This window comes from Hemitrygon akajei, chromosome 9, assembly GCF_048418815.1.
Source record: "Hemitrygon akajei chromosome 9, sHemAka1.3, whole genome shotgun sequence".
In the NCBI taxonomy this organism is placed as follows: domain Eukaryota; kingdom Metazoa; phylum Chordata; class Chondrichthyes; order Myliobatiformes; family Dasyatidae; genus Hemitrygon; species Hemitrygon akajei.
Window position 1 is genome coordinate 100311435 of NC_133132.1, and position 14403 is coordinate 100325837.

At 42.7% G+C, this 14403-nt stretch overlaps 1 protein-coding gene across 3 annotated transcripts in view; it reads left to right on the forward strand.

The window, feature by feature from the left end:
• Positions 1–14403, forward strand: part of tbce (tubulin folding cofactor E) — a 72734-nt gene that overhangs the window by 11118 nt on the left and 47213 nt on the right. For all 3 annotated transcript variants that reach the window (XM_073056635.1, XM_073056637.1, XM_073056636.1), the window contains exons 2-5: positions 1580–1728; positions 4799–4883; positions 6506–6694; positions 9670–9758. In XM_073056635.1, coding sequence (XP_072912736.1) covers positions 1623–1728; positions 4799–4883; positions 6506–6694; positions 9670–9758 — 469 coding nt within the window. In that variant the 5' untranslated portion in view covers positions 1580–1622. The remainder of the gene's footprint in view (positions 1–1579; positions 1729–4798; positions 4884–6505; positions 6695–9669; positions 9759–14403) is intronic.

The following is a 14403-nucleotide window of genomic DNA, read 5'->3' on the forward strand; positions in this document are numbered from 1 at the left end:
CCTTGTCCTACTCTAGCATTTAGATCTGCCATGACAGTAACAATATCTTGAGATTTACATCCATTCTTTGCTTGTTCAGGCTCTTCATAGAATTTATCTATATCCTCATTTGTTCCATCTGTTGTTGGTGCATATACCTGTACAATTGCTAAATCAAATGGTTGTCCTCGGAATCTAACAAGGAGCACTCTTTCTGATATTGCCCAATGTCCTAAAACACACTTTGCCATGTCTTCATCCATAAGAATCCCTACTCCATTGGTATGGGATGTTCCACAAGAATAAATTAGTGTTTTATTTCTATTCTGACATGTTCCAGCACCTGTCCAATACACTTCACTAATTCCCATGATGTTAATCTTTAGTCATTCCATTTCATTTATCACATTGTCCAATCTTCCTGCTTGATATAGGGTTCTTACGTTCCAAGTGGCAATTCCAAGTCCAATTCTTTTGTGTTACTTGAATTTTATGAGCAGTAGCTTGATGATGGTTGGGGATCCCCTGCTGCCCAGAATCATCCCTACTGAGCGAAGCATCTTCAGACTTATCTTGAAGATCCTCTTGACGCTGTTGTTGTGCAATACATTTTGTGAGTTTGACTATGGTTTTCTTAGCAAATAGATTCCAGGAAACTTAGTATCTAGCAACGGTGGTTTGCTATTGCCTTCCGTTGGGCAAACTGAAGAAATTGCCATTTCTCTTCCCAAATGTCCATCTGCCGGTACTATAGCTGTTGTCATTTGAAGTCCTAGCTCATCCGCCTTCTCTGTCATAAGTTCAGCTACTGAACCTGCCGGATCTTCCGTTGGCCTACGCTCGTATCCTGAGCAGGAACCCTTGCAGGTGCTACTGTTCCGGGTCAGACTAGCCCTGGGAGCAATGAATGACTAAGGGGTAACTCCACTTTCCCCAAAGCTCTGAAAGTCCCCAATCAGAGCCTCATTACCAGTTGCAGTTTAGAGCCATATCCAGGAATGTGGTATGGGATAGTTAGGCTGAAAGGCCTGTATCGTGTGGCATTGCTCAGTGAGTTATTAAACTATTTGGGCGGCCTATGCAGAAGCATCTCTGGCTTTGTCTCCATGCTGTCTGATTCTAGATGGTGTTACAAAAGGGAGGTGTAGAACTTGGAAGGAAGCAGGCTGTGTAGCATTGTGACATGGTAATTCTCACAGCACAACCTGTGATTTGAGAGTTGTACACGGAGCTCAGAACATCACAGGAGCTGCCCTCCCCACTCTGTCTACACTTCTCAGCACCTCGGTGAAACAGGCAGCGTAATCAAAGACCCCACCCACCCTAGGCATTCTCTTTGCTCCCCTCTCCCTTTGGACTACCACCAGACTTATTTAATGGTTCCCTAGTACACCAAAATGGATTCTTGACCACATAATCTCCCTCATTACAGCTTTGCACTTCATTGTCTCAGCAGATGTTTGACTTTATTCTGCATTCTGTTACTGTTTCTGTTTTACTACATCACTGCACTGTTTAACAAATTGATCTGTACGAGCAGTATGCAAGACAAGTTTTTCTCTGGACCTTGATACGTGTGCTAATAATAAACTGATTCCAGTTTCAGAGTCGGATAAGCTGTGACGGACTGAAAGATATTGAGGATGACACAGAGTGACAGCGTGCCTTGTGATGCAGTGGGTAGAAGAATCGCCTGCCGGGATGAATACGGTACTGTGCGCTTCGTGGGAAAAGTGACATCAACATCAGGTATACTCTCTAATCATTTTTCACGGTGGTTGGAATGAGGCAACATTTACACCTCTGTCTAGTACTTTTTGCCACCACAAAATATCCCAAAGTCCTTTAAAGTTGAAGCATTGAAGTAGAGTAGAGACAGGACAATGAGGTAAGACAGCCAATCTGTACAAAACCAGCTCCATAAAATGCCATTTAGATAATGAACGATGTGGATTTAGTGAGGTTGAGTTAAGGTTAAATTTTGAATGGGATACTGTGGAGGATTTGAATTGGTGCTGTGGGATATTTTGTGCTCAAGTCTATACTGTGGGGTCCTGAGCCATGATCTATTTAGTCAGAGGCACTGTGCTTATCGTGGCCACAGCCAGCACTTACTCAGATTAGAAGATCATTGTACTTATTCATTAAACCCATCAACCCTACCAATAGTCCTCTGTCCTGGGCAAGCCTTTAAAGTTGTCCCCAGGTGTAACCCATCTTCAAAGATCTTTCCTCTCCCAGGGATGAGGTTTTGAAGGTTCAGTAGGCATTTCTGTAGTACTAACTGGTCTTTTATGGGATGGAGTTGCTAGACCCACGCCCAACCCTCTCCTTTCACAGCCAGGTTTGGTATCACCCATGGTGGAGTTATTCCCTCAGTTCCTCCAATGTCCTCTGGTCTCTCAGGTGTACAGTAATTGGGTGGCACTGGCTCATTGGGCCAGAAGATCCTGTAATCAAGCTTTACTCTAAATAAATAAAAATGTAAATAATCTTATGTGGATCTGATGTACCCCTGATATTTTTGTGCTAATTGTAATGTGCATTCCAGTTAATTGGGACACATCATGACCATTTTGGCCCAATTAAGTGACTGCCTGAATTAGCCAAAGTTTCATAGAAATAGTTTTTAAAAAATTTAAAAACTACAGTTTAACTGAGAAATTATGTACTTAAATGAAATACAGAATAATTTAGAACACCACCAATGCTATTGGTAGTTGCCCGTCATATCCAACAACGAGAGAAGGCCTGTGCGGGAGAGTTTTTAAAGTGGAAAAGCCGTTGCACTGGGGCAGTTCCGCTCTCTCAGCCTTGGAACTCCAGGTCCAGTGGGACGAGTAGACATCGACTGCTGGGGACTTCTCAGGTTGCAGTGGATGACCATGCCCTTCGCTCACCACGGAGCATTGCAGAACCACCTTCCTGGCCATTGGATGTCACTTGATCTCATCTGCCAGAGCTGAGTTCTCATGCTAGGACTGGCAGGAGTATGAGTCCCACTGACTAACCTCACTTGTTGCGGTGTCATGCAAACAGCTACTTGTGTGCTGAGAGCTGAGAGTCCATGGGGACCAAAGATAACATTCAAGGTGATTGTTAATAATTTCAAATTTCTAGTGCCTTCCTTACTTGTTGAAGTAATGAAATTGGTTTATTTTTACTCCTGGTCGTTTCTGTCATTTCCAAGTCTGAATGTTTGAAACCACAGTGCGAAAAACAGTTCTGAATTATCTTACTACTTATTTCTCACCAACTATCAGTGAAAATATCACTGCTTTATGAACACAGACACGCGTAACTGACACAATTTTTAAAACTTTGCTCTGAGCATGGTGTAGCGTCTAATGGCCACACGATGCTAGTTAGGAAATGATCAGCAAGTCTCCTGTCCCGATTAAGCAGCATAGTGTCTGTCCCAAATAAACTAAGGGAATCTCAGCCTTTTTCTTGATTCATTTTTCTTCTTTTAAGAGTTGTCGCAAATAAGCAGCTGCCCTGATTAACCAGTGGCCCAATTAATCAGAATCCACTGTAGTTAAAATCTAACATTAACAGTTAGCTTCATCTCTGTGTGGTAACTGACAACCCACATGTTGTAGAACTTGCCTTTCATCCTCCAGAAACATTTTAAAAAATGAAAATAAGGCAAGGGCATCAATTGACAAAAAATTCACATTCAGTCCCTTTTTCACTGCCGCTAAGTAACTAGGTGGTTTAGAAATAAACACAAGAGATTTTGCATTCGCTGAAAATCCAGAGGACTGAGCACAAAATGCTGGAGGAACTCAGCAGGTCAGGCAGCATCTATGGAGAGGAATGAACAGTTGACATTTCCGGTGAGACCTTCATCAGGACTGGAAAGGAAGAGGGACGAGGAAGGTGTACAAGCTGGCAGGTGATTGGTGAAGCCAGGTAAGGGGATGAAGTAAGAAGATGGGAGGTGATAGGTGGAAGTGGTAAAGGGCAGAAGAAGAAGGAATTTGATAGTAGAGGACAGTGGACCATGGGAGAAAGGGGAATGAGAGAGGAAATCAGAGGGGTTTAGTAATATATCTGCTACACTATTTTAACATAGGTGTTTTTCAGTGATAGAAAATGTTATGTTTCATTACATGCAGCCAGTAAACTTTTAACTATACACTCAGTGACCACTTTATTAGGTATACCTGTACACTTGCTCATTACTGCAAATATCTAATCAGCCAATCATGTGGCAGCAACTCAATGCCAAAAAGCATGCAGACATGGTCAAGAGGTTGAGTTGTTGTTCAGACTAAATATCAGAATGGGAAAGGAATGTGATCTAAGTGACTTTGACCATGGAATGATTGTTGATACCAGGCGGGGAGATTTGAGTCTTTCAGAAACTGCTGATCTCTTGGGATTTTTTCACACGTAACAGTCTCAAGCGTTTACAGAGAATGGAGCAAAAATCAAAATGCATCCAGTGAACTATAGTTCTGTGTGAGAAAATGCCTTGTTAATGAGAGGGCAGAGAAAATTGTCCAGACTGGTTCAGGTTGACAGGAAGGTAACGATAGTTCAAATGACCACACATTACAACAGTTGTGTGCCAAAAAGCATCTCTGAATGTACAACACATTGAATTTTGAAGTGGATGGGCCACAGCAACAAACGACCACAAACAAACACTCTTTGGCTACTTTATTAGGTAAAGGAGGTGCATAATAAAATGGGCACTGAGTGTATTGTGCACCTACTGCTGAATAACATTGTAGTCTTGAGTGACTGATTTGTCAATTCTCAGGAGTGGTGAAACAAAATGGGCCCTTAAAATGAATCATTTGTTTTCCAGGAATTTGGCTCGGTGTGGAATGGGACAATCCTGAACGTGGAAAGCACAATGGGACTCATGAAGGAGTGCAGTATTTCCAGTGCAGGTAATGGAATTTCTTCTACATGGAATTTCCTTCCCATTTATCAAGAACCAAGGATCAACTTTATTTGCCATGTAAGACATAAGACATAGGGGCAGAATTAGGCCATTCTGCTCCACTATTCAACATTGCCTGATTTGTTATTCCTCTCAACCCCATTCTCTTGGCTTCTCCCAGTAACTTCTGATGTCCTTACTAATCAATCAACCTCCACTTTCAATACCCAATGACCTGGCTTCCACTGCCATCTGTGTCAATGGATTCCACAGATTCACCACCCTCTGGCTAAAGAAATTCTCTGCCATCTCTGTTTGAACGGGATGTTCTTCTATTCTGAGGCATTCCCCCTGGTTCTAGTCTCCCCCACTATTTGAAACATCCTTTCTATGTTCACTCTATCTACACCTCAATATTGATTTCCCCCCTCATTCTTCCAAACTCCAGTGAGTACAGCCCCAGAGCTATCAAACGCTCCTCGTATTTTAACCCTTTACATTTGCACGTATTAGGAATTTACTGTGGTGTGTTGGCGCAACATGCAAGAGAAAACAGCATTCAACATTTGTACAGAATAAAGAATGATACAAATATAAAAGGTTTAAGTATGAATTTGGAATAAAATGTACGTAAGTACATAAACACCAACATGTCTTTACAGTATTATTAAAAGTATTTACAGTGCAATGCAGCGACTGAGGTAATAGAGGGATGTGGGGGGCTAACTTGAATTTTAGTTTTCTTTATTTATTCATCAATACACTGTGGAATAGACCCTTCTCGTCCTTGGAGCCATGCCACCCCAGCAATCCCAGACAAACCCAATTAAGCCTAACCTAATCCCAGGACAGTTTACAGTGTTTCCTGGGACTGTGGGAGGAGACCAGAGCACCCAGGAAAACCCACACGTTCCAAGGGAGGACGTACAGACTCCTTACAGAGGACGCCGGACCTTGGAACTCCCTGAGCTCTAATAGCGTCAGGCTAACCGCTAAGCTACCGTAGCACCCACTTGAATGGTTCATCAGATTAACTGCCTGGGGAAGAAAGTTTTAAGGTAGTGTGAGTTTTTTCTTTTAATAGCTTTCCAGAAGGGAGCTTTTGTAAAAGGCAGTTTGCTGGGTGGGTTGTATCAGAATCAGGTTTAATATCACTGGCATATGTACAGAGCAATGCTTAAATATTACTATAAGTTACAATAAGAAATATTTAAAAGTGCAAAAAGAGAACTAAATATTGAGTTAGTGTGTCTTGGATTGTTCAGAAATCTGACGGCGGATGGGAAGAAGCTGTTCCTAAAACATTGGGTGTGTGTTTTCAGGATCCTGTACCTCCTTGATGGTAGTAATGAGAAGAGGGCATGTCCTGGGTGGTGGGTGTCTTTCATGATGGATGTTGCCTTCTTGAGGTATATCTGAAGATGCCCTCACTGCTGGGTTTGCTAGTGCCCATGGATGGAGCTGGCTAAGTTTACAGTCCTCTACAACTTTTTCTGATCCTGTGCATTTGCCCCTCCATACCAGACGTTTAGATGTTTCTAACTATTTTGAGGGACAGGAGAAGGACGGAACACAGGAATTACTTTAGAAAGGCTGCTACTGCATTAAAAAGCTCTTCCTATACTTCAGTCACCCCACAGGCGGCTCGTTCATTCGTCCTCAAAAGGCAAACTTCGGAGTTGATTTCCTCTCAGCTGTGAAAGACCGCTATGGGCCAGAGGGCAACCAGGGAATACAGGACTGCCAGGGAAATCCTGTCCACTGGTGCAAGAAACCCATTGAACTGCTGGGAAACCCAGGTGCAGAAATTAAACAAAGGTACTAAGAGACTATTATGAAGCAGAGTCTTTTTAATCCCACACCTCCTGCTGTTCCCTCTGTGAAATATTGTAAATATAGCTGGAGGCTGACTGCATTAATGCATGCATATAGTATACCTGTACCTGTGTGTAATGTGTATTTGTCTTTTCTTTATAATACATGGTGGGCCAGAGTAACCTGATCCCATGTTCTGGAAGTTCATCGCACAACCTGCTGATCTGAACACACCCCATAAACCTTGTTGAATAATCTTTAATCTCCAATATTTTTAGAGTCAGCATGGATGCCACCAGAAGACATAGGAGTAGGGTTCAACCATTTAGTCTAATGAGTCAGCTCCACTGTCCCATCATGCCAACCCCATTCCCCTGCCTTCTGTAACCTTTGACATCCTTACTAATCAAGAACCTATCAACCTCCACTTTAAATACACCCAATGACTTAGTCTCCACAGCCATAAGTGGCAATGAATTACACAGGTTCACCATTTTATTAAAGAAATTACTCCTTATCTCTCTTCTAAGGGGATGTCCTTCTATTCTGAGGCTGCACCTCTGGTCCTAGATTCCCCCACTATTGGAAACATCCTCTCCACATCCATTCTATCTAGGCCTTTCAATATTCACAGAAGGTAGAAATCTACAGCACATTGCAGGCCCTTCGGCCCACAATGTTGTGCTGACCATGTAACCTCTAGAAACTGCCTAGAATTACCCTACCGCATAGCCCTCTATTTTTCTAAGCTCCGTGTACCTATCTAAGGGTCTCTTAAAAGACCCAGTCGTTTCCGCCTCCACCACTGTCCGGTACCGGCGTTCCATGCACCCACCACTCTCTGTGTGAAAAACTTATCCCTGACATCCCCCATGTTTTGAAGCATCTTAAAAAATAAGTGGATTTCAATGAAGTGCCCCCCTCATTCTTCTAAACACCAGCGAGTACTGGCCCGGATCCATCGAATTCTCTTTATACATTAACCCTGTCATTCTCGTGAATCTTCACTCGTCCCACTCCAATGCCAGCACATAATTTCTTAGATAAGGGGTCCAAAGCTGCTCAAGTGTTGTCTGACCAACCAATGTGTTGTAAAGCCTCAGCATTATGTCAATGCTTTTATATTCTAGTCCTCTCGAAATCAATGCAAACATTTTATCTTCCTTCCTTACCACTGACTCAACCTGTGAGTTAACCTGTAAGAAATCTGGCCATTCAGCCCATCATATAATCTTTTTACACTGAATCCATTTTCCATGTCCTTCTCTGCCCACTTGTTTCAGTGTGTCGGATAGCATTTGATTCCATCGCCTCCTTGGACAGCAAGTGCCAGATATCCACTACTGTCTGCTTAAAAAGAAACTTTTCCAGCTTTCCAACTAAATCCCCTTAAACCTTATTCTTCTCTGTTTAAGCCTATACCATTTTGTTTTGAAACTTGATTATCTTATGTTACGTACCCCGTAACTGGGTCACTTACCAGCAAAGATAGAGAGGTCCGTTGAAGTCTGATGGTACTATTTTTAACAGTATTTATTGATAAAAATACACAAAAATAATATCAATGCAACCATACAGATAATATACGTCGTCAATACTAAATCTAAAAGCGCGGGTATAATAATAATCAATAAGAAATAACTCTATCGTTGTCTAGGGGATAATGTATTGTCCGATGGAAATATAAAAGTCACTCAAGTTCATTCAAGCTGCAGCTTTTTGTTGGAGAGAGAGACGGATTAAAACTTGCCCATTCCTTTTATGATATCAATCCTTCGAGAGTCGTTGGGGCTGATTTCTCCTTTGTTGTTAGCTAAAGCCGTTCTTCTTTGGCAAGGCCCACCAATTCCGAGGCAAATGGAAAAGGACGCACGTGGCTTTCCACCGGCTTTCGCTATTACGCTGTTACAGGATTTCTAGCATTTCTTCTGGTGCATCTGAGGGGCTGTTCCCACAGACCCTCTTTTATCCCCACTCACGAGGTCTCAGATGTCAATCAGGGTGGAATGATGCCATCCCCCAACCAGCCCACGTTGCCCGAGGGCTTCCACGAAGCACAGTACTCAATACACAATTCCGTCTCCCAGAGACAATGGCCGTTTCCTGTAGCTTTGTATTGCCGAGGGGCCAAGACATTCCAAACATCTCTCTCTCATTTCCTGGGTCTCCTGACCTGAATTAATAGCGATCTTGCAATTCTCAAAAAGGAGGGGGCTACTCTGCACCCCTCGGCCCCTCAGAGTTGGGCACAGGCGTAACACTTACAAGTCAAAAGTATTTCATGGTTACGGATTGAATTTAATACAGTGAGGTTTCCCACTTAACAATGGAGATGGAAGGTATAATTCAGATCATTGGATACTCTTGGAAGCATAACCTACAAATTTAGCACTTCTTCCCCATTTTTAAAAATATTTTTAAATTTCCCCAAGTTCTTTCACTGCACCTTTCTTCCCCTGAGAGTTTTGCTGGGTGTGGTTGGAAGTATTTAAAAACCATAAGACATAAGAACAGAATGAGACCACCAAGTCTGCTCCACCATTCCATCATGGCTGATTTATTATCCCTCACAACCCCAGTTTCCTGCCTTCTCCCTTTTACACCCTGGCCAGTCAACCTCCAATGTAAATGTATTCAGTGCCTTAGCTTCCACTGGTTGAGAAATCTAATTTTATAGCTAATAAACTTAGGTTTGCAAAGAAAATAGAGTTTTTCACAGATAGTTTATGGATTTCTCAGGTGCAGCATGGTTCTGCAGTGGAGAGGGTAACACCATTACAGTGCCAGTGACCTGGGTTCAATTCCACCACTGGTTGTGAGGAGTTTGTGTGCTCTTCCCATGAGAAATGGAGCTGGGAATTATGTTTCACTAATGGATATGCGCTTAAATGTCACATACTCAAAAGCCAGGGTTTTCTTTGAGAAGAAGCTCCCCTGCTGTGTGTTAATGAATTCCCCCATCTCTGTCTCATTTACAGGTGGTTCGAAACATCGTTGATTGTTTCAGTCGTAGACTGTAAAGTCAGCCACGTCGTTGATGAAGACGAAATCTCCAGCATCTGTCCCAGTATCCTTGTAATGTTAATTAAGCTGTACTGATTTACTCACACCAAAAAAACATTTACGATCCATTAGAATAAGATGCTTTTTAGAACTAAAAAGTCCTAACATATTTGTGCTACTTGTGGAAACTTCAGGCCAGGCAAATAATGAAGACAGGAAAAGTTCAAGTTTATTGATATCTGACTGTGCATAAGTATAACCAAATGAAGCAATGTTCCTCCAGACCATGGTGTAGCCACAAAACATATATCAAACAGAGCATGTAAAACAAACTATTACCACAAAAGAGTTAATAAAATATAATTCAAAATGCATGTGAAGTGTGTGGCACTGGTAAACATCTCCTGTCCTAGTGACGACTTTGGTAGTGGGATTAGTCTCACAGCCTGGTGTAACCCAGTCCGTCAGTCTTAGTTCTGATGTTGCTGTATGTCTTTTCTGATGGTAGTGAGTTAAAGAGATTGTGGGATGGGTGGTAATGTTCCTCATTAATGCGGAGGGTATAGCAATAAACAGTCAGTAAACTAGCTGGTCCACAGAGCTTGCCAATGGCATTGTGGATATGAAAGGAAAAGAGCTTCTCCTGCAGTGGAACATGATCTGGACATCAAGATTAGATGGATGGAGCTTTTATTTGTGTCTCTTACCAGAGATATTCAAGGTTATGTGGGGTTCAGTAGTGCAGGTGTACAGAAGCATTTTCTGCTTGTGCAGTGACCAAACCCGAGACCTCAAAATAACAATCACCATAAATCCAGAAGGGAGTTCTTCTGGCAGGGAATGTGGAATTTGTTACCATAGTCTGAGGCAAGTAACACAGATGACTTTTAAGGATAAGCTAGAAAAACACTTAAGGAGGGAAAGGAATAGGATAACTCACTGATATAGTGGTCAGTCTACACTTGGAATATTGTGTTCAGCTCTGGTCACCTCATTATGGGAAGGATGGGGAAGCTTTAGAGAGGGTGCAGAGGAGATTTACCAGGAGGCTGCCTGGATTAGAGGTATTATGAAGAAAGGATGAGCAAGCTATGGTTTTCCTCATTGGCTGAAGGAGGATGAGAGGCGACATGATTAAGGTGTATAACATTATAAGATGCATAAAGTGGACAGCTAGTGACTTTTTCCCAGGGTGGCACCAGTTAAAATCAGAGAATGTCTCTTTAAGGTGTGTGGAGGAAATTTTAGGGAAGAGCTCAGAGGTAGTTTTTTTAAAAACCAGAGTTCCTAGAGTGCACTGTCAGGGGTGGGGGTAGAAGCGGATACATTTAAAAGATCCTTAGACCAGCATATGGATGAAAGCCATTGAATAGTATGGGCTGTGTAGGAGGGAAGTGGACAAGGTCAGCACAACATCATGGGCTGAAGGGCCTGTAGAGTGCTGTACTGTTCTATGTTTTACAACAAATAGCTGGGGGTTGTTCTGAAGTATTAAGTTTGTTATAGAGTAGAGGGCCATATAACCTGGTTTTACATTCTGAATTTTTGGCATTGTTTTTAAATTCTGCAGTTATAGTCATTCATATTTGCATATGGAGTTGAGAGATCTATTAAATCAGCCATGATGGATTGGTGGAGTAGACTCAATGCACCAAATTGCTGAATTCTACTTCTGTCTTATGTTCTGCTGTACATGTAATTCACTGCGTATATGATGTGCATGTGAATATACACTCCTGGCAAATAACTAACCTGAAGGTTTGGACACATGTCACGTGTCCTTCGTTTCCCTCCAGCAATAAGAATATGATTGAGTGTATGACACAGGAGCAGACTTGGGTCATTTGGCTCATTGAGTCTGCTCCGCCATTGCATCATGGTTGATTAGATCAGAAGTGGTGCCTGAATTTTTCCTTATTCAGACTTGGTGAGAAGACAGTGTGTGCTCTTTTCAAATGTGTTTCAACCCCAGTGTCTAAGTATGAAAGATAGGGAATGTATTTGCTTTCCCCTGTATGGGGCCCGCTGCCTGAAGTAATTTTGAGGAGAGCCTAGTGTCTTGCAAAACACATATCACTATGAAGAGATACAAACGCTACATTCCAAGTTAATTAAATTAGTGCATTTTCTCATCAGCCGAGACACCAGATTGTTTCTGATCTGGCTTTCTGCACCTTTAATTAAATCTTCACAGGCTGGGTAGTAAGGCTGTTCTCCTGGCTGAGATGAGATCTTGTAAGCTTTCATTCCCTGCAGTTAAATGTAAGCACATGTAGACCTGCAGTCCAGGCAGTCCTCAGCATCTGCAACAAACCTCCAACTCCCTCAAGGTGCCAGGCTTTGACTCACCAAAATCCAGCAGAGAGAGGCTTCTTACAGGGATAATGTGGGCTAGGCAGATGAGGAGAAAATGAACATAAGCAGGTGCAACAGGCAGTCTACTGGAAGAACTCAGCGGATCGAGCAGCGTGTGTGGGAGGAAAGGAACTGTCAACATTTCAGGCCAGAACTCTGAATCAGATTCAGAATTGTTCATCACATGTGCATCAACTTGAAGATTGAAGCCCCTGGGTTGGCTTGTCCAGAGGTCAGAGGTAAACGTCTGAGAGTCCGGGCCTGGGAGGTGGCCTGTCCTCGGGTTGGAGGCCTGTCTGTGTGTGAGTGAGTTGCTGGGTGGGAAGGGAGCTCGTTTTGCTATCGTCATCGTTCTGCTGAGCATTGTAGGCATGCTGTGTTGGTGCTGGACTGTGTGGCAACTCTTACAGGGTTCCCCCAGTACGTCCTTGGGTACGTTGGCTAATAACATAGACAGTGCATTTCACTCTATGTTTCCATGTGCATGCAATAAATAGATAAATCTGAATGGGACACAGGTAATCCTGCTGCAGGGTTCTGACCTGAAACACTGACAGTTTTTTCCTCCCGTAGATGCTGTTCGACCCGATCAGTTCCTCCGGCAGGTTGTGTGTTATTGCAGTCTCTTTGTGTATTGAATGTAAGCATATTTTCTACTGTAACCAGCAGATGGAGCAGCTGGAGTACCCAGTACATACAGTGCACTGTTCATACTGTTCACTGTATGCATTACCGATCTGAGTCAGGTTATTATTACAGGCGTATTGTGAAGTTTGTTGTTTTCTGGCAGCAGTACAGTGCAATACATTAAAAATACTCTAAGTTACAATAAGAAGTAAAGAATAAGATGTGCTAAAAGAGAGCAAATCGTGAGTAGTGTTCATGGACTGTTCAGAAATCTGATGGTGGGGGATGAAGCCGTTCCAAAATGCAGAGTGTGTGTCTTCGGGCTCCTGTCCTATCCCCCTGATGTTAGTAATGAGAAGAGGGCATGTCCTGGGTGGAGAGGATTCCTCATGATGGATACCACCTTCTTGAGGCATCGCCTATTGAAGCCCTCAATAGTGGGAAGGTTAGCACCCATGATGGAGCTGGCTGAGTTTACAATCCTTTGCAGCACTTTCCAATCCTGTGCATTGGAGCCTCTATATCAGATGGTAATGCAACCGGTCGCATTTCTCTCCATGGTATATCTGCAGATCTCCACAAACTTCTCATGTAGTATAGCTGTTGGTGTGCCATCTTCATGGTAACATGGTGTTGGATCGAGGAACTTTGGAATGTAGCTCCTCACCTTTTCCACTGCTGAGTGTGGGAGATGTTCAGGAGTATCAAGTGAGAGCTTCATAGCAGATTGATAACCTGCGTTTAGTTAGAGTGTGTAAACAGGAATGAGCTGCAGGAAGAATTGAAGCAGGACATGCTCTCTTCTCATTACTTACTATCAGGAAGGAGGTACACACTGAAGACACACACCCAATGTTTTAGGAGCAGCTTCTTCCCCTCCACCATCGAATTTCTGAATAGTCCATGAAGTCATCAACACTACCTCACTTATTTTACTCTCTGCTTGAACTACTTTTTAATTTATATTTCTTACTGTAATTTATAGTATTTTTATGCATTGCACTGTACCGCTGCCACAAAACAGCAAATTTCATGAGATACAGTATTTAGGTGATGATAAACCTCCCAATCCTGACACCTACAGGAGATTGACTGACACCAGGATGTTTCCTGTGGTGATTGGAAAACATGTTCCACTGCAGGAGAAGCTCTTTTCCTTTCATATCCACAATGCCATTGCTGCCAGTGAGATCTTGTGCAGCTGCAGGGTGGCTGATCTACTTCCCTTCCTGCAATACCACAGTGCCCACTTCAAATGGTACTCCGTTGTCTGTGCTGGGCTATTTTTGCAGCATCCTGGGGTCTTAGAAGAAAAATAGATTTAAATTTAATTTATTTTTCTTGAATCAAATTCTGGGGTGCCATTATTGATCTTAACAAAAGATGAGGAAAGGTTGAGCGAGCCAGTGCTTTTCTCTCTGGAGTGAAGTAGGATGAAAGGCAACTTGATGTAGGTGTACAGGATGATATGCAGCATAGATAGAATGGACAGTCAGAGGTGTTCTCCCCAGGACGGAAGTGGCTAGCACCAGAAGGCATAACTTAAAAATGATTGGAGCAAGGTATAGGGGGGATATCAGAGGGGTTTTTTATAGAGTGGCGGGTGTGTGAAACACCCTGCCAAGAGGTATATACATTAGAAAAATGTAAGAAACTGAGATAGGCAAATGGATGATGGAAAAATGGAAGCTATGTGGGAGGGAAGAGTTAAATTGATCTTAGAGTCC